Source organism: Dermacentor albipictus, chromosome 9, assembly GCF_038994185.2.
Source record: "Dermacentor albipictus isolate Rhodes 1998 colony chromosome 9, USDA_Dalb.pri_finalv2, whole genome shotgun sequence".
In the NCBI taxonomy this organism is placed as follows: domain Eukaryota; kingdom Metazoa; phylum Arthropoda; class Arachnida; order Ixodida; family Ixodidae; genus Dermacentor; species Dermacentor albipictus.
In genome coordinates this window covers 6,056,905-6,082,500 of record NC_091829.1, presented here as the reverse complement: position 1 = coordinate 6,082,500, position 25,596 = coordinate 6,056,905, and the positions used below count along the sequence as shown (strand labels likewise).

The window sequence follows — 25,596 nt, the reverse complement described above, 5'->3', positions numbered from 1 at the left end:
CTACGAATAATTAAGTATCGATACTTGTCCGAGCTAAATTGCATGTATTCAAGGAAGTTATACACTGCGTATGCATGTTAGTATGCATGTCAATTATCGCCCGTATCGGAGTAGAACTATCTGATCCCGAGGAGTGTCTGTAGAATCCCCGAACAGCAAAAACGAAGGCCGCGACTCATTACGAGTTTAACCTGCATGTGTGTGACAGCACGCATGGTGAAATATTAACGGAAGTTGGAGGCGAGCTCATAAACATTAGAGTTCCTGTCTGTTCGCGTTGAGAAACGATTTTGCAGTCTAAAATTTTTAATCAGGTGCATAAAGGAACTAAACCGCTAGAAACACTGTTGCAAAGTACACAAGTAAAACAAACTACATTACTGCAGCTGCTTTTATATCAACTTGTCAAGTCTGAGGCATTCGGATGTATGATTAGCAAGACGGACATGCGTATTCTTTCTTGGTTGTTCGGCCTTGGTGCGATAGCATTGCGGTTTCCAGTATGATTCGGCTTCCCCACGGAAACCTATAAGCTCTGACCTCCACTTTTCAGCGTTACCATTTAAGCGATTTTGTCGCTATACTTGCCGACCTCTCTGCCTGTATATATGTTTCTGTTTGGCAACCGGCGCCTTTCTTTAGCGAGTGACTGAACAACTGGCGATATTTTAGCAGCTTCGAAGTTAAGAAACTTGCTCCAAACATGGTTTTCTAGAAAGCACTTCAGTATTGAAGAGCTACAAGTAGGCGATAGAGAGCGTCGGCTCGGTGACGATAGTGGACTGGAGTATTATTCTAGCTGGCTACAGGGACCACGATGAAGCAACGGTGGTATCCACGCGCAGAGCGGTTAAAGGCACCGAAAGAAACGGGCTTCACATTGTGCTCACGAAATACTTTTTTTTATGCGTTGCATATTGCAATCACTCAGTTCAGCCCTTGGGCGCGGCCGGGCAGCCACCATTGACCTTGAGCGCAACCACGTGACGTGACGTCACGACAGCCGGAGGAAAAGCCGGGCCCCAACCAAGAGGGTGTTGCCCCAACTCGCGCGGTCGCGCGCGGCCGCAGCTAGTAACGTTGGCCGCAGCCACCACCTGACTCCCGCTCCTCCCGCTAGGGGCGCTGCGCCGGCGCGTGACGTCACGGAGGAAAAGCTGGGCCCCAACTGGCGCGGTAGCGCGCGGCCGCGCAATATGCAACGCATTCTTGGCTTAACCAAGCTAAGCCTGGCCATTTTTTTTCTCATTATTATTCTTTAAAAAAACCCATAAGAATAATGTTAAGGATGTGGGTGCTGCAGTTTTGCTAAATATAGTCGATTGAAGCACATTCACAAGCTTGCAGAGAAATCATCAGAACTTGCGCGAATATGAAATATCGCCTATGAATATCGCCTCCTTCGGACAAATAAATACTGCACGCAGCTTTCGTGTGGACCAAGGGTGCCAGCGTAGTATTCAACGTCATGTTAATAGCAGGATCAAGCGCGCGTCGCAAAATTTAGTTCTCATTTAGGGAGCGCTGGAAACTAAATCAGTCGCAGGCACAACATGGGCTAAGTCAGGTTACCCGTGGCTAATCAGGTTACCCGTGTTCTTTTTAACCGTACTGGATTTGTAACTTTACAATCTGAAGGCAAACGAAGAATTCTAAATGTCATTATCCACTGTCCTATAGCTATGTTACTAAAGCGAACGCCGTTCCCAGCATGCCGGTAAGTTGACATCATTCCTCACCTGCATAACGCTAGCGAACGTGAAATGTTTCGTTAGATGCGTTATGCCATCTTAGCCTATACTATATCCTTCCCAAGCGCCCATGGTTTATAATTCACTTGAAAGTTTTAGTGACAATTTTAGCGACCTAGCAGCGAAATTTAGCGCTACTTTCTTGTATCAGTTTAACGAAAGAAAGTTGCAAATATTGACACTTTGCTCGTTATATCTATTTCGGCCTCGTGTATGTGCAACAGTCGTTTGTTGACACAGCGACCAGTTTGGCCAACTTGCATGCCACGATTGCCTGAACCCAAACGGTCCCCACAGAGCAACATTCATTCTCACATAAGAAGGCGTTGTTCAAAATGTGGTTGCTTGCCGCGTGATAATACAATACTTTCTAATCTCATGGATCAATTACCCAAAGAAATTATCGAGGCATTTCATGCAGCAAAACAAGTTACGTGTATCTGCCACCCATCTGTCATACCCGCCGCGGGGGCGGGTATGAAGCTCAAAACCTTTTTCCAGCCGCCGTTTGTTTTTGGCGACCACAGACAGAACATTCCTGACCAATTGGAGGCTAACAGCTTCGCTGTAAAATGCGTAAAGTACGACTTACACACAAGCTGCAGACATGATAGCTTCGGACTTTACTCGAAGATACGAGAAAAATTTGTTACGCCGAAACTGAAAGACAAACCTCTTTGGGGGGGGGGGGGCGAAGGGGGGGGGGGTGAGCACGCCACGAGAAATTCCGACTAAGTAGAGGCTTTTCAAGAGGCGGGAACATTAGGCCAGTTGGTCCGACATGTTTAATCATAAAGGATATTGTTACGATCGACCTGTCAAGTGCGAGAAACATGCAGGGATGTGTTCCCATGACGAGATCACTTGCCTCGTCCCAGAAAAGGCTGTTAGCATAAGCCTGGACTTCGACCTGTCAAGTGTGAGAAACGTTCAAGCGGGCGTTCCCATGTCGACATAATTGCCCTCTTCCCCGAAAAAGCTTCACCCCTTTAGTCCCTGAGCAGACACAAAGGGAAGGACGAAGAGAAGAAAACCCGAAGGGCAGGAGCTCGTCGACTGCAGCACCTGACGAAGGCACTGATACTTCCACAGGCTCCCCAAGTTTTCCAAGAAGCCATCGAAGACCACAAGAGGTTGTCCTGGCCCCCATATTAACCAGAACCGCTCGAGATTAGGATAGAGTCACAACCATGTATCAATGAAGTGAATACATTCTGTCCTGCTTTATTTTATTTTTTTTTGTCATCACGATACCCACCTTCGTCGTCGTTTCATGATTCTTGCGGTGAAAACCAACCTAAGCGCGTCAAGATTGTATCACTATATAACAGCTTCCTGTAAAACACCCGTGTCCCGCGCATTTTGAGGACGTTAAGTATCCCCTGGTGGTCAAAACTTATCCGGAGTCGGACACTGCGGCATGTCCCATAATCAAATCGTGGTTCGAATTCGACCATTTGTCATGCTAAACGAGCGCGAATGGTCATTTTTGAAAGGCCAGCAAAAACATTATAGGATCGCTTTCAAACAGAAATCTCCAATGTCCTTTTGTTAACCATTGCCATTCATCATCGCGCAGAGGTGCGCTGGTGTGTATGTGTGTGTTGGGGGGGGGGAGGGGGGGAGGGAATGTAATTGGCACTTGGGAAGAAAATTCAGTGTCAGAAACCGCGGGTGGGCTACTTATACGATGTCACGAGATTTTTAAGCGAAAAAATGAAAAGAAAGGTGCGCTTCCGACGACACTATGTTGCTAAACGCCGAGACAGGTGAACAAACATGCACCCCGCACACAGCAGGATAAATGCGCGCTGAAAATACGAGAAAGAGCGTACTAACGTGGCCATGTACTAAGTGTGGCCATGTCACTGCAAACTTCTTAATCTCATCCACCCACCTAACTTTCTGCCGCCTCGTTCTAAGCTTCCCTTCCCTTGGAGTCCAGTTCGTAACCCTTAATGACCATCGGTTATCTTCCCTCCTCATTACATGTCCTGCCCATGCCCAATTATTTTTCTTGATTTCAACTATGATTTCATTTACTCGCGTTTGTTCCCTCACCCAATCTGCTCTTTTCTTATCCCTTAACGTTACACCCATCATTCTTCTTTCCATGGGCGCGGGTCATAGTGCTGAGAAGGACGTCGTCAGACGAACGCCTTCCTTTGGCCGCGCGTCGTGCTTCCTGCCATTTCTGTTTGAACAGGGTGAGTTTGCGTGAAGAGACGTGCAGGTCACAGGTTAGCATCTGACTATAGGATCAGAGGAGAAACGAGACTGCGTAATTAGACGACTACTGTAAATTCGAGCAGCGTGCGAATATATGAAATTTCGATTGCGAATCGAATACTCTCTTCTGCTCAGTTCGTATTCGATTCGCGAATTCACTATTCGAGATCATCGAGTATTTGTTTCTTTCGAATATCATCATCATCAGCCTGGTTACGCCCACTGCAGGGCAGAAGCCTCTCCCATACTTCACAAACTACCCCGGTCATGTACTAATTGTGGCCATGTTGTCCCTGCAAACTTCTTAATCTCATCCACCCACCTAACTTTCTGCCGTTCCCTGCTACGCTTCCCTTCCCTTGGAATGCAGTTCGTAACCCTTAATGACCGTCGCTTAACTTCCCTCCTCATTACATGTCCTGCCCATGCCCATTTCTTTTTCTTGATTGCAACTAAGATGTCATTGACTCGCGTTTGTTCCCTCACTCAATCTCCTGTTTTCTTATCCCTTAAGGTTACACCTATCATTCTTCTTTCCATAGCCCGTTGCGTCGTCCTCAATGTAAGTAGAACCCTTTTCGTAAGCCTCCAGGCTTCTGCCGCGTACGTGAGTACTGGTAAGACACAGCTGTTATACACTTTTCTCTTGAGGAATAGTGACAACCTGCTATTCATGACCTGAAAATGCCTGCCAAACGCACCCCAGGCCCATTCTTATTCTTCTGATTATTTCAGTCTCATGATCCGGATCCGCGGTTACTACCTGCCCTAAGTAGATGTATTCCCTTACCACTTCCAGTGCCTCGCTACCTATCGTAAACTGCTGTTCTCTTCCGAGGCTGTTAAACATTACTTTAGTTTTACGCAGATTAATTTTTAGACCCACCCTTCCGCTTTGTCTCTCCAGGTCAGTGAGCATGCATTGCAATTAATCCCCTGAGTTACTAAGGTATTCTCCATTTACCCTTATCCACAATTCTTCCCACTCCAGGTCTCTGAATACCTCCTGTAAGTACGCTGTGAATAGCATTGGAGAGATCGTATCTACCTCCCTGACGCCTTTCTTTATGGAGGACTACGATGGCTGTGGAGCCGCTATAGATATCTTTCAGTATTTTTACATATGGCTCGTCGACACCCTGATTCCGCAATGCCTCCATGACTGCTGAGGTTTCGACAGAATCAAACGCGTTCTCGTAATCAATGAAAGCTATATATAAGGGTTGGTTATATTCCGCACATTTCTCTATCACCTGATTGATAGTGTGAATATGGTCTATTGTTGAGTAGCCTTTCCGGAATCCTGCCTGGTCCTTTGCTCGACAGAAGGCTAAGGTGTTCCTGATTCTATTTGCGATTACCTTAGTAAATACTTTGTAGGCAACTGACAGTAAGCTGATCGGTCTATAATTTTTCAAGTCCTTGGCGTCCCCTTTCTTATGGATTAGTATTATGCTAGCGTTCTTCCAAGATTCCGGTACGCTCGAGGTCATTAGGCATTGTGTATACAGCGTGGCCAGTTTTTCTAGAACAATGTGCCCACCATCCTTCAACAAATCTGCTGTTACCTAATCCTGCCCAGCCGCCTTCCCCCTCTCCATAGCTCCCAAGGCGTTCTTTACTTCTTCCGGAGTTACTTGTGGGATTTCAAATTCCTCTAGACTATTTTCTCTTCCATTATCGTCGTGGGTGCTACTGGTACTGTATAAATCTCTATAGAACTCCTCAGCCACTTGAACTATTTCACCAATATCAGTAATGATGTTGCCGGCTTTGTCTCTTAACGCACGCATCCGATTCTTGCTTATTCCTAGTTTCTTCTTCCCTGCTTTTAGGCTTCCTCCGTTCCTGAGAGCATGTTCAATTCTATCCATATTATAGTTCCTTCTGTCAGCTGTCTTACGCTTGCTGATTAATTTGGAAAGTTCTGCCAGTTCTATTCTAGCTGTAGGGTTGAAGGCTTTCATGCATTGGCATTTCTTGATCAGATCTTTAATCTCCTGCGATAGCTTACTGCTATCCTGTCTAACGGAGTTACCACCGACTTCTATTGCACACTCATTAATGATGCCCAGAAGATGGTCGTTCATTGCTTCAACACTAAGGTCATCTTCCTGAGTTGAAGCCGAATATCTTGATCTGGAATTCCTCTATTTTTCCCTCTTACCACTAACTAATTGATTGGCTTCTTATATACCAGTTTCTTCCGTTCTCTCCTCAAGTCTAGGCTAATTCGAGTTCTTGCCATGCTATGGTCACTGCAGCGCACCTTGCCGAGCACGTCCACATCTTGCATGACGCCAGGGTTAGCGCAGAGTATGAAGTCTATTTCATTTCTAGTCTCATTATTCGGGCTCCTCCACGTCCACTTTCGACTATCCCGCTTGCGGAAGAAGGTATTCATTATCCGCATATTATTCTGTTCCGCAAACTCTACTAATAATTTTCCCCTGCTATTCCTAGAGCCTATGCCATATGCTCCCACTGACTTGTCTCCAGCTTGCTTCTTGCCTACCTTGGCATTGAAGTCGCCCATCAGTACAGTGTATTTTGCTTTGACTTTGCCCATCGCCGATTCCACGTCCTCATACAAGCTTTCGACTTCCTGGTCATCATGACTGGATGTAGGGGCATAGACCTGTACGACCTTCAATTTGTACCTCTTATTAAGTTTCACAACAAGAACTGCCACTCTCTCGTTACTGCTATAGAATTCCTGGATGTTACCAGCCATATCCTTATTAATCAGGAATCAGGCTCCTAGTTCTCGTTTCTCCGCTAAGCCCCGGTAGCCCAGGACGTGCTCGCTTTTTAGCACTGTATATGCTTCTTTCGTCCTCCTAACCTCACCGAGCCATATTATATCCCATTTACTACCCTATAATTCCTCCAATAACACTGCTAGACTTGCCTCACCAGATAATGTTCTAACGTTAAACGTTGCCAGCTTGAGATTCCAATGCCGGCCTGTCCACACACATGGGCCCGGACCACACACATGGGCTGGGAACGCCGTAAAACTCGTATTGCATTGAATTTTTCTTTCGCTTTCCGCTTAATTTTGACCCACAGGTTTATGACATTAGTGCGCGGATTCGGTCCCCGAAGTGCATGTCTGTTATTCTCAGCGCATTGTACCGTGATAAGTCGTTGAGGGAACAGGCTGAACTTATTTTATGGCGCTTCGACACCCAAATTATACACAGCGGGTTATGGGGGCTCACGATTAACTTTTGACCACTGTGTACGCAATTCTTTACGCGTGCACCTAAACATTAAAATTGCACGAGCGCTATTGTACTCATGAGGCCCCCAACGGAACGCGACCGGAAGTCAAACCCGCGAGCTCGCATTCGAGCAACTGAATCATTACGCCGGTTTATGACGTTTGAACTTATTCAAATGTCATAAACGTGAATAATTTATTCAGGATAATAACACGAGATCCGCTATATGGTCTCGCATGCCACGAAAGCAGGAAAGCGATCGGTCCTGCAAACCACTGCGCGAGCTGTCTGCCAATGGTAAACATAGACGAAATATGCGAGAAGGGGTACTCGAGCCATGCACGAAGCGTTATTTATGATACATCCACTTGTCCTTTAAAAATGTGCCTGCGAGCTGCAGCGCGCGTGTTATTGAAGGGTCAACGCAGCGCGGCCAATTGGCAAGCCACTGCAAAGAATGCGTTTACGCTGCTATGTCCGGGCACGTTATATGAGGGATATAAAACGGAATGCCACATATAGGAAGCACTCGACATCGAAAATAAGGGTGAAACATGCGTCATCACTGCCCAACAGAAAATGTAATTAGTGTACCCTTATTACTGACCATGTGTCTGCCTTGTGCCGCATCAATTTCCTTGCCGCATTCAGCGAAAAGGCAATGATGAACCGTAGTCCCTAGTGGGCGTCTGATGCGCTTGCTAGCTTTGTACTGAGGCTCACCTCTAACACACACACACACACACACACACACACACACACACACACACACACACACACACACACACACACACGCACACACACACACACACACACACACACACACACACACACACACACACACACACGGGATAAAAAAGCCATGCCAGCAACAGCCTCTTTTGAACTACGTCACACATACGCCTCTGTCATGTGTGCCTGATTGAAGTACGAGTGCACTCCAGAAATGGCTTAGTGAGCGGGCGATTCCTTCTGCAGAGATAAGATCCCTCGTTCCTGCGCACCACACGAAGCCGCCCAGCGCCATACCGTATACTCATCCCTTGAGTTGCCATACGGTGTGGCTAAACGAAGCGGATAAGATGCAACGGCGCCACCTCCCGCGGCATCCTGGCCCTGCAGGCCAGAGGCGCCGCATTTTTTTCCACACTGTCCCCGCAGTATTCTGACCCACTATAGATTTAAGCGCCTCTATGGGAGCTCCGTGGACTGACTACCGCTTCTCGTCACCGAACCCGTTCAGGCGACCAAATACAGGGGCAGCGAACGCGTGTGCTAATGCGTCCCAGCGACACTCGGGCGTGCGTGTAGTATATATAATGGCCAGAATTGGGGTCATGTGGCTCCCCGGGCGGGACCATCCAGATGTGCGGCGCCGATAGCTGCGCGCGGCGGGATGTGCCGCACAACTCTCGAGGCGGACTCCATGAAAGCAGCCAGTCATGTGCGCAGTGAAGCTTCATTTGACAAGCGTGCAGTCTTGTCTCGCAGCTAACTGTTTTCGCGTCGTCGTTGTGACTCGCTATTGTAAAGTTACCCTGAAAACAAGAGACATTGGCCTTATGCGGCCAGACCTGACATCGCGGCACGCATTTCAGGTGCCTATAGGCTCTTATCCGTCCCCGACGGGCTTTCACAGCCAACGAGCGTCGCGCGCGCAGCGTCTCGGAGTGAAGAGTGTCCCGCTGTTCCCTTGCTGAAGCGGGCTTGAGCGGTCTTAAGATTGGCCGCAAGCCTCTTGCTTTCCCAATACGAAAGATGCTTGCTCATCGTTGCACAACACACACGCCATACCGAGCAGCAAATACTTCGATACACCGAAGGCTTCGCTAGTTTTCAGTTCCCAAACCGCGCTGAGCCCACGCCGTCTGCATCTTACATGCGTCAGTCCAATGGAATCTCAGAGGCTCCCGCGAATCCACTGTAACCACTTGCAGCAGTGAACATGGTCGATATAGAACGAAACTTTCTTGTGTCAAAGTGCACGCCACGTGCTAACGGCAAAAATGTAGCGCACTCGTTTCGTCTTACAGCTGGCTCGTGCAGTAATGGTAAAAGCAGCGCGAAAAAGAATGCAGACAGATACGGCAGAGAAAAGGACAAGAAGACAGCCGTGAATATCAACTACTAAAGTGCAGCACGGTCCCGTCGGTTCAACCCAACAACAATCGCCTAGCTGAGTGCGGGATTATTTCGAAGCAACATTGTGGCAACCAGGGAGACGGAAACTCGAGCGCACTGTCCAAACGCCAAGACTGAGTCGGGAGGCTTTCATCGTAAACGCACTTACGTAATAACGAAGCCAAGAACAGTTGACATAAACACGCGTGCAATAGGGCAAAGAGGCACTTGTATTTAATTTAGTTGGCATATTTACGGGTAACAGTGCCAGTAGTAAAATAACAAACGACGCGTTGTCCGTTTAACTGAGCCAACTGCAGACATATGGGCTGCATCATGAAGCAGCTACTGCGCGCTCTGGTGTGAAGTGCACTCTCAGCAAAGTTTTTCAAGCGGAATAACCTTGTCCTCTAGATGTCTGATTTTACCGGAAAAGGTTTTCTGAAGGCTAAACTTCGTAAGTTATGTCGGATATAGTAGGTGGCAAGCTCGTAGTTATATACCCTGCCAACTTCTACAACATTAAGAATACTACGATCGCAGTGACACGCTGTGAATGTCCTGTGTTCTATTTCCTCGTCCCTATCGTAAGTGGTGCTCTTGAAAATAGAAAGTGGGATTCAGCTTTTTTTCCCCCCGGTACACGAAAGGTCATCATCCACCGTGTGAATGGCCCACTCCTCAACTGTCACGGCTAAGCAACCATACGCTAATTAAAATTCGCTGATAGCACCATCTGCTCTGCTAGCAACACTGCTAACAATGGGCCAGTTCCGCCTTGAATCCCTGCGGCGATCCATCGTTGGCAGGAACGAGGCGAGGCGGATGCTGACGTCACCCGCGTCGCATACCCCTTTCGTTGCGACAGCAGTCTTGGTGCGGCGAGGGACCGGATCGGCAATTTCGTGGAACTTTGGAGGTTCGTACACATAGCTGGGCGAGGTGGCCTGACATGACGATGTCAAGGTTATCAGTGGATGTTCGAAGCTTAGCATCACCAGGGCAACCACTTCAGAAGAACGAGGGAGCGCCCATTCTTCTGCGCCAGATGCAAAAGGGCCGCGTTTGGCCAGCTTAACTGTAACGTGGACGACGATGTGGTTTGGGCGAGGGCCTTAGGTATAACCTTATACTGACACTGCAATAACACAGAAACGAACACGTGTTTCACCACTCTCTATACATTTAAACAAAGCTTTGCGGTCACGGCTAGCTATTAGTTATAAATACAAGTGGATTACACGGTTTTAAGAAAGTGCGAAAGAAACATAACTTGGCCTGTGAACACTTGATATGCGCATGCTGCATGGCAACGCTTCGGAAACGCGAATGCGCAGTGAAATCTGACATTTCACGTACTGCGATTGCCACCGCAGTTTGGGAGAGGAAGTCAAGTTCAGCGTTGATGGAAAGTTTTCTGCCGGCCGAAGGTACAGGGAGTTCCAAAGCAGTCATCTACCATTCCATTCAGACTAACTGTATTCTTTCACTTGTAGCAAAAAGTTTATCGCGTCGCTGTTGGGCCAAAAGATAGCATAAGGGTCCAAATGTGGAGGGTGCATACACTTACGGCACATCAGAGAGGTGCGCGCAAGAATGAGCGTGGACACTGGCGACATCGTTATACAGGCGCGTATGCAGCATGCGCCATTTTCCATTGTATAAATTTAGTACACCTTTCAGTGAACAAATTTACCAATAGACTTAAATAAGCTCTTCAAGTGCGCAGGAAACTTTGTACTTCTGGGCATGCTGTGCCAAAGAAGACTTCCACTAAATGTAACGTAATATCCACATACCCGTCCAGATGCGCCTATTAAACAAAGACTGCCACTTTGACAAAGGCTGGTTAACCCGCCGAAACGTCATAAATGTATTGTGCGAAAACAATGTACGTCGTACACCTTTTCTCTGAAATTATATACATCAGTTCAAAAACAAGCACATGTACATAAATTTTATATACATAGTTATTCGATTATTTGGAGTCACAAAATGACAATTGCTGTGGTGATGCTAAACAAACATAAAAACAAAGTTCGTCTACCCCCTCCCCAGACCTGACCCCTGTATAAAGAACTATGCACGTTGTGTTTCATTTCCAGCCAAAGTATGGTTCTTTTCCTTGGCACATTTCTGAATTAGGGCTCACCAATGGAAGAAACATGCCACTTTGCGCCAAATCAACTCGCGAGAATATGCCTTCTCATTAAGTGGTCACAAGGTGATTGGGTTTTGTGTCCCGAAACTGCACACGAGCTGTTAATTTCAACCACGTAGTCCTATTTCACATAAGCGAATGTCCAGAGACCCTTAATGTATTCCTTTATAGCGGTGTGTTACTTTCAGTTCGATGACGCTTTCCATTTACGTCATGCAATGAAATCACTGCACACAGGTCGTTGCGCTGCCTGCCTTGCAATGCAATCGCTATGACCGGCGATCGACCTAGCGTCCATGTGCAAAGCAGCAAGACAATGCAGCAAGTTCATAAACGTTCAACAATTAACCGCAGCTGGCGCGGTAGAGTAGCCAGTGGAATTCGTCCTACGTACTATTGGCGGACTGACCAGTCGGAAATAATGCACGACTATGCAGTGCGCTATCAGAGACATATCTTGATGGGACTTGGCATTTCAAGCACGGTGTCACAGTACAGCTATAGGCAGACGTCACAGAACACGTGCCCACGGACAGGTCGCGCTCCGAGTCAGCAACGGTGCGCCCTTCTGTGTGGGCCGAGTTCGCACGCGAGTCAGCCTTCAGCGAGCCGTCAAAAACGGCAGCCTCCTCCCATCCGCTATCGGCGCGGCATTTGACCCGAGCGACCGCGCGCGGTCGAAGCGGCGTCAGCCAGGTGTAGCGTTACACCAGACGCACAAAACCGTGTCGACAGACGCCCAAGCACTGCGTGCTCTTGCTTTCGCATCGCTGTTACACACGAATGACACAGCACCGTCGCGGGACAGCCCTTCGCAAGACGATGGGCCACGTCGCCACGCGCACATACATGTACCGTGCCGGCTGCAGAAACGGGCTTTTTGTAATCCGCGGCCACGGCGCGTGCTGTGACCTAATCCGAACAGTGCGCCGTTTGGGAAATAATAATGGAGGAAGAAAGAAAAGCTTCCTTTCATCCCCGCTTCTTTGTTGTCGACAAGAAAAAACGGGGATGAAGCAACGCGCCAGCACAGGGCAACGAGGCTTGCAGCAGCGTGCGGTCCGCAGGAAGCCCCGCAGCCGGCACAAAGCAGAATTTTCCACTTTCCTACCGGGCCGGACTGTCTTGTTGTGACCCTCTCCCCCTTCGTCGTCATTTCAGGGAAATACAAAACGACGTACGTACAATGAAAAATGCTCGTGGAGCGGGAGTGGTAACGTTCTGCTCGTGGAATGCAAAGATTTTTGAAGACCGCGCGGGCAGTGTAGTACACCCACATTTGCGCACGTATTAGTGAACTTCTCGCCGCGTTCGAAGAGGAATAATCGAATGTTTCTATGAGCATGCATACAGTCCGAACAGCCAAACTCGGAACAAGCTACGCGGAATTACGTAAGGAAACGATGTTTGAGCTACTTCGGCATTAAGTCGGAAATCCCTTGTCAATCCCTACAAAACTGCTAGGTGTTTGGTTCATGGACCGCTAAGGCCATGGTAGAGCTTTTCGCGTGGCTGTAGTAGCGCGTCACATAACACGCCGTGCGCTCAAGTTTTTCCGTTGAGCCGGAAACGCGGCGACACTACTCACGTCCGAAGCAGGGAAGTCGTAACACTCGGCGATTTTCAGGTAGAGCTCCTTGATGTTGGAGAAGCCGGAGATTATGCCGGTCGGGCTGCCCTGCGCTTGCTGGCAGTGGAACACCAGCTTTGGTTTGGGCAGGCTCTTGGACAGACCGTCGGTTGTAGAACCAGCAGGCGAGGAAGCAGGGTGCACGCCTCCGCTGCCGTTCGCCGTCGGCGATCCTCCAGGTGCGGCGCCGTTGGCATCGGCGTCGCCGTCAGGGGACAGGGAATCCGAGTCTCGTTTCTTCTTGCCAAAGAGCGGCATGCTGTTGAGTCGCGACGACGCACAGTAGGAACCCACCGCCTCAAGCACTTACGCAGGACTTTCCCGACTGACACCGGTCGAAGCACACTCCGCGGGTAAAGACTTGAAGCTCCGGGGGTAGGCCGCCAGCAAGCACCACTGCCGGCCGAAGTCCGTTATCTAATCACCATGACCGCGCATGGCCGTTGTGTACTTCACACACCATCGGTGGCAGGCAGGAGGCGCTCATTAGGGGCACATAACGCAGAACGAGCACAGCACGGCGCGCGGAGAGACAATGCGGGGAGTCGTGGACTGCCAGCGTAATTGGAGAGGTAACTGGTCGCCGCCTCGGGGGTGCCCCACCTACCAACCGTGCAACTGCTTCGGTATCTCATGCACGAGCCCCCCCGCAACTGCTAACCGAGCGATCTTCGCCTCTCGCGCCACCAGCCGCCAGCAACACAGGAGGACTAGTGGGGAGGGAGGAAACAAACAAGTTTGCAGGCAACGCCAGCACGCGATTGGTCGGTGTCCGCCAGGTGCGCGGCAAATCATTGGGAAAATGCGCATCGTCACCGACAAGATACACTAGCTGCGTTCCTGCTTCAGAGAAAGTACCTTTGGCCTCAGTCTGTAATGTTTAAAAAGGGGGATATGACGTGTTTTCGTTTTACGAGCGGCGTTTTCGGCGCATTCAATCAGCAAAAGCATGGCCTTCGAGATCAACTTTTTTTACCTAGGATCATTAGGGGAGGTTCCTGTTCCTGTAGTACAGGGTAGCCGCGGAAAGACGGCGCTCGCTGCCGACACTGACTTCCTCCGCTTTCTGTTGCGGAGGAAGTGACAAAAGCTGGCGCGGGCATGGCGCGGGCATCGCTACAAGATATAATCTAGTAACGTTGGGCGCGCGTTCGAGAGACCGGGGGTCATGCCTCCGGGATCTCTACAGACTCCGCTATGATCTCGGAGGCATAAAAACGTGATTCAAATTTGGAGCAGCCGCCGCAACTAGCGCTCGCAGCCGACCCTGGTGGAGAGGAAGAAAGAAGAGAGGGGCCGGAATCAGCTCCTCAGCTCACACGGCAGGCATCTTTTAAAGGAGGCATTACATTGGCATTGGTAGGTGACGTTGGCCGTGACGCTGTGCAGCCATGACAACCTGAAATAAAAGTAAACAGCAACATATTCTCTCCTTCGGGGTGCAGCAGGTCGAAACATCTGTGCGTGTGCTGCAGGTTGCATTGAGGCATTTCGAGGAACGATTCGTCTACCTTTTCCTGTAGCTCCCCAAGGATCATCCTTAATGGATACGCAGGCAAGGATTATTGCTCACTGTGGCTCAATTTCCACTTCTGTTTCTGTCAGAAAGCGGTACATACGCGCCATACCGCACTTTGCCTGATCTTTAAGCGTGATGTTTAGCTCGCATGATGCATTCGGGCCATATCTAGTTTGAACTTTCGTTCAATTACAAGAAAGCGTGCTGGTGTGTGTATACTTTGGGACCAGGTTGTTACGATTGCCGTGCAGTGAATAAACATATGACTTCAAGGGTTGGAAAGCATACGCTAGTAAAAGGTTCCGCACAAAAAAAAAAAATGTACCATGAAACTGTGAATCAGCCAACACATCTATGCAGTGTAGTAAGACGTAAACCTCTCAAGCATTTATAAATTATTTCGGTTTCCAAATTATTATTTCTTTTTATTATCTAGAGGCTCTGCGTGCTGGCATCATGCAGCTCTCAGAGGTCTGAGTTTGTTGACGTTGAGGTGCGCATAATTTATTGGTTTACACTAGACGAAGGGGTTCACGGCTGAATATTCTTTAGCTGCACACAACATGTGCCTTCTTTCTTTCGTTTTATCTCGAAGGATGCGCTGCCTACGGAATACTCGCACAGCTGTCACTCTTATGGACAAGTGCATTTCCGTTAATGCTAGGAAAGTGCATTACCAAATGCCGAGTGTTCGACGAAAGGAGCGAACACCGTGTTGCGTGCCGGCGGGCGCACTGTGCAGAAATTTTTGCTCGTCTATTTCACTCTTGATGACCTCAAATCATCAAAGTACGTGCACGCGCTTCCTCACCTTTCATTATTATAATGCTTGACACATATATAGTAAGGTTTATTCTTGTAGAAGGAGTGGAGAAAGCGCAGTCAATAAGTTCAATGTATGAGAACAATAGATTACGAAACGTGCTTTAATAGGTGTGCTCCTTGTAGTTTGCATTTGAGAAATGCTGCGAATATGAAAGGAACCTATACCTACAGTCAAGAAATATCCACAGGCAGTACGATAGCATGAACAAAACAGATACATAAACAAAAATAGTGTCAAGTTATTCAAAGGAGATAATTATTAATGGCTTCATCAGTGCAGAAGGCCTGGAAGTTGAAGGTAAATTTAGGCTGGTCTCTTTGATTGCGCGTGTAATGCACAGCTGTACAGCAATATGGAGGAATCTCCAAAATTGCAAGCGAGACCATGGCGTTGGTGAATTCTTCTTTCAGATTATTCAAATGGAATCGCTTTCCTTGGACGACACTGGTCGAGAGAGCCCAGATGATGACCGTCCTCCGGAGAGGTGGGCTCCTGTTGGCTCAAGTGAAATCGATGATGCCTGGGATGATCCTGAAACATGGTACTTTTTCCTTTGGCTCAACCTTTGAATTTGTTTTCAGTAGGGGATCTTTAAAGAAGAAAGTGAAATAAGAAACTGAAATCAAGATTTGCTGCATGACATACCCATACACTGTTGGCACATCAGTTCTGTGGAATCCTGCAAGATGGAAGAAGTGTCATGAAAAGGAAAATTGTCACCCACCCAAATGTAGCATGGAGCTGCATAGGAAACCCATACAGGTTTCTCAGAAAGCTTTGCAGTTGAAGAATTTGTTCTTAATTAAGGGAAAATGAGACATCCACCCAGTTGTAGCACTTGTTACAAAGGAAACCCATATAGGTTCCTCGAAAGAAAAGCCTCGCAGTTGAAGAAATATTCGTCCTGGTCCGGAACTCGAACTCGGGACCACCACCTTTCTAGGGCAGCCGCTCTACCATCTGATACTTCCTCCACTGGCAAGGTGGAGCAAGTATCATGAAATAGAAAATTGTCATCCACTCGAATGTAGGATGAAGCTACAAAGGAAACCCATACAGGTTTCTCGGAAAGCTCATCATCATGATCAGCCTATTTTATGTCCATTGCAGGACAAAGGCCTCTCCCTGTGATCTCCAATAACCCCTGTCCTGCGCCAACCGATTCCAACTAGCGCCTGGAAATTTCTTAATTTCATCACCCCACCCAGTCTCTGCTTCTGCCGTCCTCAACAGCACTTCCCTTCTCTTGACACCCATTCTGCAACTCTAATGGTTCACCAGTTATCTAACCTACGCATTACATGACCTGCCCAGCTCCATTTCTTTCTCTTAATGTTAATTAGAATATCGGCTATCCCCGTTTGCTCTCTGATCAACACAGCTCTCTTCCTGTCTCTCGACGTTATGCCTAACATTCTTCGTTCCATCGCTCTTTGTGTGGTCCTTGTGGGGTTCTCCTCCGTGCTCTTGGGACAAAGGAACGACAACACAGTAGTCCAAACAATCACAAGGGCATTTATCGCACCTTTCATAGATCAATGCCTGCTAGCCGAGTTGCTATCCACAAAACATGCCGATGGGCGCGTGACAAATCTAGAAGTCCGATTCACCGCTACCGGATAGCGAGCGAATATGTTCGCCCCATGCTGGATCCCAACGCCTGATCGTTCGCGTGTACGGTCACACAAACGATGGCGCGTTCCAAGGTGGCCACGCGAGACGGTCTCGCAGAAGCATGGCTCAGCTCACGCGCGGCACGGCACGTTCGCACTGCTTGCTGTCCCGAGCTAAAGAGAGCAATCGCATTGTCTCTCGGCGCCCAAGTAACCCCGCCTGTCGGTGGCGTTAGCAGCGCAACACTCGCGCCATCTCTCGTACTGTGCCTCAACCACTCTGACCGTCGCGGGCGCCAGGCCATGCGGCGAAGCCGGATTACAGGAGACGCGCTATGCGGGAAAAACATATCAGGGGACGCACGCGAGTCGCGCATCCCCACATCCTTAACTTGTCCTCGAGCTTTTTTTTCAGTCTCCAAGTTTCTGCCCCATATGTTAGCACCGGTAGAATGCACTGATTGTACACCTTTCTTTTTTATGATAATGGTAAGCTTTCAGTCAGGATCTGACAATGTCTGCTGTACGCGCTACAACCCATATTTATTCTTCTGTAACCTTCCTTCTCATGATCAGGGTCTCCTGTGAGTAATTTGCCTAGGTAAACATATTCCCTCACAGGCTGTAGAGGCTGAATGGCGATCCTGAACTCTTCTTTCCTTACCAGGCTATTGATCATTATCTTTGTTTCCTGCATATTAATCTGTAATCCCACTCTTACACTCTCTCTTTGAGGTCCTCAATCATTTGTTGTAACTCGTCTGCAGTGTTGCTGAATAGAACAATGTCATCGGCAAACCGAAGGTTGCTGAGATATTCGCCATCGATCTTTACTCCTAAGGCTTCGCAGTTTAATAGCTTGAATGTTTCTTCCAAGCACGCAGTGAATAGCATTGAAGATATTGTGTCTCCTTGTCTGACCCCTTTCTTTAAAGGTATCTTCCTCCTTTTCTTGTGGAGAATTAAGATAGCTGTGGAATCTCTGTAGATAATTTCCATGATATATAGATAAGTGGTCTGTACTCTTTGATTATGTATGGCCTCAATGACTGCTGCTATCTCTACTCAATCAAATGCCTTTTCGTAATCTATGAAAGCCTTATAGAGAGGCTTATTGTACTCTGCGTATTTCTCAATAACCTGATTAATGAGATGCATGTCATCCATTCTAGAGTATCCCTTCCTGAAGCCAGCCTCTTCCCTTGGTTGACTAAAGTCCAGTGTTGCCCTTATTCTATTAGAAATTATCTTGGTGAATATAGTTGAGGAAAAATTTGTTCTGGTCTCGGATTCGAACCTCAGACCAACACCTTTCCAGGGCAGTTGCTCTACCATTTGAGCTAACCAGGAGACTAGCGTATTGCAGTGCAAAGGCCAATTAATCAACAACACAAAGCACAGGGACACTGAATATGGCAGATCCATTTTGCAGAACCTCGCAAGGTGGAGGAAGTGTCTTAAAATGAAAAGGAAAATTGTCATCTGTAAATCAATCTCCACATCCCTCTTATCCAATATCTTAATGGTTGTAATCATGTGTGACTGTTCACAACCTTTAATTTAAAAGTTTGATCAATTAAGCAGACATCTGAAGTAGTTGCAAGGAATTTTTAAAAATAAGTTTCATTGAATCTAAAGGAAAACCTTGTCTGTCTGGAAGTCTTTAGCTGAAGCTTGAGTTTTGAGCCTTATTTACCAGTCTTTAAGCAACATGGACAGATTCATAAAGAATGCAAACTGTTAGGTGTCCTAAATCTGCCATAATTGTAGTCTGCACTTGTGCATTTTACATGGGTGTAGCCAACTGTGCACAACTTCCGTCTGTATAGGAAAGCCCCTTGCTTTGTTGTCCTTGCTAAGTGGCATGTTACTTCAACTGTTCCATTATTCCTTCTTGCCAACACTTCATGTAATTGCACATTGCAGCAGCCTGTCGGAGTTTGAACGTCTGCGACATTTGGAAGAAGAGCAGGAGCAGCTGAACACATCACTGGTCGCACTTACAACACACTTTGCACAAGTCCAGTTTCGGCTGAGGCAGATTGTGAATGCTTCACAGGAGGAAAAGGAGGTGAGATGCTTGTGATGCAATTGTAGCCTATGGGTGTCATTAATCATACATGGTACGAGGGGATGTACTGTACTACAAGCATGGGCTGTAGAACTATGAGCCATAGCATGAACTAGACGCGGACAACACATACCCACATTGCACCGTCGATGTGTGTATGCGTTTACTTCTGCATCTGCATCGAGTTCGTGCTGTGGTTTGCAGAAGCATGGGTTACCGACTTGACCCAGCTGTCATGCTTGTGAGCTGTAGTAGCAAATGTCTTCGTTTGCCCTTGGAAGAAGTGTAGTCCTTGGAGGAACACTAAAAGAGCAGGCAGCTTTGTTGGCAACAGCCTTTATAGCCAATAACATATAAAGGAACTTTGTATGCCAAAGAAATAAAATGTTGCCTCTGATTGTTTGTTCCCATTGAATGCAGCAGGTGTCTCTTTCACATAAAAGCTTGAAATACTATTAGAATATTATATGCAGCAGTTTAAGAAATGTTTTCTTGACAAAACTATGCATGCTTTAGTGCAGGTGTTGAAATGCCTAGCGTCTTGTGCTGGCAAAGCCTTTACGTGTTCCCCACATGGCCTTCTTGCATATTAAACAACCCTGTTTTGCATGTTGCCATAGTCTTCTAAAAACCTCCTCCTCCCAATTTTCAGAGTGTGGCCTGCTAAAACAAAATGCTGTGTGCAAACCAGCACATTGTATTGAGTCTGGCACTCTTGCTCAAGTGTGTCTGCCATACAAATTACAATGTGCTACAAGCTCTTGCTGTATTGCCATGTAGGTAGGCATTTACTTCGTATTCTGTCTAGAAAACAGCACCAAAAGGTGAATAACAAAGAAAATGGAGCAAGACACATGTGCTGAACTTCGAACTAAAGCCCTCATTTGTTTCATGCAGCATGTGTATGCAGACAATTATTGGTAAGCAAAAGTGTGCTAGCACTAACTTCAGGAACCCACAGGAGAAAAGTTACCGTATCTATTTGTGTAATGGCTGCGGGTTTTTTTCCCCGAGATTTGGGGTGAAAATCGGGAGGTGCAGCCACTACACGGAGAAACAGACATCTTTTTTCATAAATATTTTTGGTGGTACTTGCACTTATTGAACTACAGTACTCACTTGTACTGGCCCTGGCTATTCTTGGCTATTTGCATAGCGCGCCACCTGCCGCTTGGAATAAATGGTGATCCCCCGCAGACGAGCGATGGCAGTGTCTCGGAGGCAGCTGCTAAATCTCAGCGGCTGTGCTTTTGCTACCTGGAGATGGCAAAAACTCATCATGGCTGCCTTGATGATGATGACATAACAGATAACGCTGCCAACCTTCTCAGAAATCTAGGATGCGGCTTATACATAGATAATATTTAAATATATTTAGGGGGATCTTTTCAACAATGTTCTGTGTGCGGCTGTTACACAGCTGCGGCCATTACATGAGTATATGCTGTATGGTATACAAGGTACACACATCCTTTGTTATTCGGAGCTGTATTCTAGTTTGAATATGATCTCTACCTAACTGGCTGAAACTGCAATTTTGCTTGAGACAAATCCTCTTGGTTGCAATGAGTATCTGACGATTCACAGCACAATAACATTGGCTCTTCTGTTTGTAGAACGTTGGTTACCCTATAGCAGTGCATTTGTTTGTGGTTATCCTTGTTATTGTTTAGTGGCATCCTATTTTTCTGCTATCATTTTCAAGCACATTTTTTGGTAAGTGACAGCTGTGTTCCATCAAGCTAAGAAATATGCCTTTATAGGAACTGCTGAAAGAACTAGAAGAGTTTGCCTTTCGTGGAATCCCAGACTTGCGGTCTTGTCAAACTGGAGTTGGCATCTTGCTCTCAGAGGTATGTTGCCACCATCACATGTCGTGTTGCAAAGCTCCTTTTCTTTACAAATTTTGTCTTCACATCAACGTGGCATTTACATGCATTGTCACTGTTGTAGACGGAACAAGAACAAGAAGAAAAGCTAGAGCAGCAGCGACAAAAACAGAAGGAACTCATTCAGCAATTGAAGGAACAACTCGAGGATCTTGAGAAATATGCTTTTGAGGTGAATTTCCATTTCCTATTATATAACAGTTCTTACTAAAAAAATTTTATGTGTGTGCTCCTTAGATATTTTCATGTTATGAACAAGCTGCATGCTATAACAACACCAAGCTATGTTAAAGCATGCTTCCAACTCTCGAGACTTGATGGATATTCTCTTGCTGACACTCCTGCATTTTGTCACCTTTCTGAAGCTTTGCATAAGTGCATTGAACACGAGGTATCATTACGTCATACCAGAGGCACAGGCCAAAGATTTATTTTGCTAGTTTTGCAGCATGTTTTCAGCACTCTGCAGGCCTTTTAGGAGTGCATAGATATGACTGCATAGAAATATTGGTGATGGGTGGGATGGCACCCTCTGGCCACCTTCTTATGCCATTCTAAGTGCTTTAGTTCACAGGCATAAGTGTGGATATATTAAAATTCTATTGCAGGAAAGTAATCTAAAGCATTCTTAAAGGTAAACTTGGTAAAATGAACTAACTTTGCCTTCTCCTTGAAATTATGCACCTGCAGGCAAAATGAAAATTTTTGCACCAGCACCAGCTTCGATACATTTAGTGGGAAACTGAGCAAAATTTATCCTTTGTGTTGAACTTATTAGTGGAACTTATTCAACAAATAGCCGAATGTTGCATAGCGTTGGGTACTATTACTTCTGTCTGCTGTCACTGTAAATAACTCCAAATAATAAACAGTATCACAGGAGTGTCTTTTGTTGTTCTGTTGACTTTTTCCCTCCTGTCGTGTAGACGGGTGATGCAGGTATGCCATCCAGCATGCTCCTAGAACGACAGTCAGTCATCATAGAACATCTCAAGGAAAAGCTTCCACTCAATTTGGATGAATTGGATCTCCTTGATCCTGATGACCTACGGAGAAAAATTGATCAAGCCGTACGGGAGGTCTGTTCATTTGTGTGTTTGTATTAACTGGTGCATGCATAGAGAATTGCTTTCTTTATCCATTCTACATTTCTGAGATTTTACTACAGGTTTCGTGATCCATATAAATTATAATGCTTAATGTTTCAAATCGCTAGCCTTTCTTGGGTTCTATAAATATTGTAAACAATTAGTAAGGTTCATATTTGAACAAGTAAACTTGGCGTGCTAAAATATGCATTGCACTTGCTTGTTGTAGTACACTAAATCAAACATGCCCTTGATGTCAGCTTTTGATTGGTGCTGGCAAGAAATATAGTTAAATTTTGAGGAGGTAAATTTATTTAAAAAAGAAATGGAGAGGTGGAAGAGGGGAGAGGTGAAGTTTTAGGCATATTTTACAAGAATGTCTGTATAGGCAATAAAGTTTTTAAAATTTTGTTGTTTTAAATTTAGGAGGGATTTCCAATAGTTTTACTTCACACGAAGCCACAGTTTATTTGGGTTCCTTGACAGACAGAGGAGAGGAACTGTAGTCGTGTACAATATTAGAAAAAAGGGGCGTTTACTCCTCCAAGGTGGATGCACCCGAGACTCCACCTATGGGCGTGCCCTCTAAGCTGACGTCACGAGCCGAACAGCCAGTCACCCCGCCAATGGAGAAGATGGCCGCCCGCGCTTCAAACTGGGCCGAGTCGCGTCAGTCATGTGCATGTGCCCCTGGTCAGAGTGAATTCCCAAACTGTTTGTGGTGGTCTACCATGTCGGAAATATTATTGTGAGCTTGCGATGCACCGTTCGTGCCGCATGCGTTTATTCTGGGCTGTGATCCGGTGACAAAAGATTGCAGCGAGCATCGCTGACGCTGCGCTACGCAAACTGGTGAGACGGCAGGCTTGCAAAAAAAAAGTGCGAAAAGGAACGAAAAGAAAAAAAACCTGTCACATTTTTGAAAATAAGTTTGGGAAAACACAAAGCCAAGAAAATATATAAATCCTATGCTATTTAAAACAAAGAGTATTTATTTAAAACGATGAATGAAGCATTTTTTGTACCTTTCCTACCTCGATCGTCTTCTCGCCCCAGGTTTGTAATGGTTTCGATAAATGAAAATTTTTAAGTACTTGTTTAATAGCAACTGATTCATTTTAAGCTCGGAAAACGAGTAGTAAATGGGCCGTGTACATGTAAACCAGCGCAAAAGCCATGTAGAGCTGCTCTTTCTATTTTTTCCCTTTCAATGAAGCTAAAAAGCAGACGACGTGGAGTGCTATAGAAGGCATGGGGTTATTTTTCTCTCGCGATCTGACATGTGCTGTAGCATTCCAATCACGAGAACTCTACCGAACCAGTCATTAAATTACAAAAGTATTTATACCGATAATTACAGGTTCTAGAAGCATGGTCTTTTGACTGGGACTATGTTAGCCGCAGAGGCAATCGGCTGTTGCGCTTCGGTCATCTGGGCGAAGCCTCCCCTTCTTTCTAAAGTTGTACCTGACTATAGGGTCGCCAATCATCCCAAATTTAGTGGGACGGTCCCCAATTTTGATTAAATGTCCCATGTTCTGATTTCTCCCAGTCTGGACCAGGGCTTGAATTATCAGGGTGTGCCTTCATAGGGCAGCGACCAGTACACAGTGTGCACACTCACATTGTATATGTGTGTATATATGTACATATATAAAATGAACCTGCCGTGGTCACTTAGTGGCTATGGTGTTGGGCTGCTAAGCACGAGTTTGTGGGATCAAATCCTGGCTGTTGTGGCCGCATTTCGGTGGGGGCAAAATGGGAAAACATTCGTTTACTTATATTTAGGTGCACGTTAAAGAACCCCAGGTGGTCGAAATTTCCAGAGTCCCCCACTACGGCATGCCACCTTATCAGATCGTGGGTTTGGCATGTAAAGCCCCATAATTTAATTTCACATATGTAAATGAGAGAAGAAAGGAAACTGACGGGTTCTATATTGTTAATTATGACCATATAAAGCCAACAGACAATGAAGCCAAGGAAATCACCGGGGAAGTTAACCATGGTCGAGATTGAAATGTGGAAAGTAATAAAGAAAATGGAAATGAGAGTGTATGAAAAGATAACTTGTCTCTGGTGAGAGCCAAACCAGCAACCTCCACATTACGCGTGCGTTGCACTACCAGTTGCGATACGGCAATGGCTATCAATCTGTCCACCACCTTGGGTATTTATGTTTACTAGATCTATCCCTGGGAGTGTCAGCCAGCACCACTCAGAGTCATGGTGGGTGGATGTGAAATATCCTTTTTTGCCTGATGGCATCACAAACACATGAACTTTGGAGAGTAGGCACATGGCTAAACACCCTGGTATGCTACCTTAATGACATCAAGGCTGCCAGATTCGAGACCCTTGCTATGAATGAATGAGAAAAAAAAGCAAACTGAGGGGCTTAATTTTGTTAATCATGACCATTTAAAGCCAATAGACAATGATATGTATTATACAGTGATATATAGTCATATCATAAGAAGCCAACAAACACTAACACCCAGGACAACATAGGGGAAATTACTTGTGCTTAATAACTGAAATAAAGAAACGATAAACTAATGGAAATTAAAGTGGATGAAAAAACAACTTGCCGCAGGTGGGAACCGAACCCACAACCTTCGCATTTCGCGTGCGATGCTCTACCAATTGAGCTACCGCGGCGCCGTTTTCCCATCCACTTTCTTGGGTATTTATGGGTCCTAGTAGAACCCTGGGAGTGTTAGCCAGTGCCACCACTCACAGACCTTGGCGGTGGACGTGGAACGTCTTTTTTGCCGCAGGCGTCACGAGAACTTGATCTTTTTTAGGGTGAAGGCAACTGGTCAATAAACCCACATATGCTACCTGAAGGCATCAATGCTGCCGGATTCGAGACCCTCGTTATGTAATAACGAGAAGAAAGGGGGTTAACCGAGGGGCCCGATTTTTATTAGTCATATCATAAGAAGCCAACAAACACTAACACCAAGGACAACATAGGGAAATTACTTGTGCTTAATAACTGAAATAAAGAAACGATAAACTAATGGAAATTAAAGTGGATGAAAAAACAACTTGCCGCAGGTGGGAACCGAACCCACAACCTCCGCATTTCGAGTGGTGGCACTGGCTAACACTCCCAGGGTTCTACTAGGACCCATAAATACCCAAGAAAGTGGATGAGAAAACGGCGCCGCGGTAGCTCAATTGGTAGAGCATCGCACGTGAAATGCGAAGGTTGTGGGTTCGGTTCCCACCTGCGGCAAGTTGTTTTTTCATCCACTTTAATTTCCATTAGTTTATCGTTTCTTTATTTCAGTTATTAAGCACAAGTAATTTCCCCTATGTTGTCCTTGGTGTCAGTGTTTGTTGGCTTCTCATGATATGACTAATAAAAATCGGGCCCCTCGGTTAACCCCCTTTCTTCTCGTTATTACATAACGAGGGTCTCGAATCCGGCAGCATTGATGCCTTCAGGTAGCATATGTG

General features: G+C 46.4%; 2 protein-coding genes and 1 non-coding gene across 8 annotated transcripts in view; 2 read left to right on the top strand and 1 right to left on the bottom strand.

The window, feature by feature from the left end:
- The window catches only part of kermit (PDZ domain-containing protein GIPC-like protein kermit), a 193,726-nt gene that overhangs the window by 32,947 nt on the left and 135,183 nt on the right, over positions 1 to 25,596 (bottom strand). Inside the window, exon 1 of one of the 2 annotated variants that reach the window (XM_065437251.2) lies at positions 13,078 to 13,874. The exons of the other annotated variant lie outside the window; for it this stretch is intronic. Coding sequence (XP_065293323.1) covers positions 13,078 to 13,377 — 300 coding nt within the window. The 5' untranslated portion in view covers positions 13,378 to 13,874. Of the gene's footprint in view, positions 1 to 13,077; positions 13,875 to 25,596 lie in introns of those variants that run through there. 2 annotated transcript variants of the gene reach the window in all.
- Positions 14,474 to 25,596, top strand: part of LOC135906085 (RUN domain-containing protein 1) — a 70,078-nt gene continuing 58,955 nt past the window's right edge. For all 5 annotated transcript variants that reach the window (XR_010565625.2, XR_010565624.2, XR_010565621.2 and 2 more), the window contains exons 1-6: positions 14,474 to 14,674; positions 15,875 to 16,005; positions 19,004 to 19,148; positions 20,912 to 21,001; positions 21,102 to 21,209; positions 21,964 to 22,116. Coding sequence is in view for 1 of the 5 variants with exons in the window: in XM_065437250.2 (XP_065293322.1) it covers positions 14,663 to 14,674; positions 15,875 to 16,005; positions 19,004 to 19,148; positions 20,912 to 21,001; positions 21,102 to 21,209; positions 21,964 to 22,116 (639 nt within the window). In the remaining 4 variants the exon portion in view is untranslated. The remainder of the gene's footprint in view (positions 14,675 to 15,874; positions 16,006 to 19,003; positions 19,149 to 20,911; positions 21,002 to 21,101; positions 21,210 to 21,963; positions 22,117 to 25,596) is intronic.
- TRNAS-UGA (transfer RNA serine (anticodon UGA)) lies at positions 25,300 to 25,372 on the top strand. Its single transcript has one exon. It is a non-coding gene; the product is annotated as a tRNA-Ser (tRNA).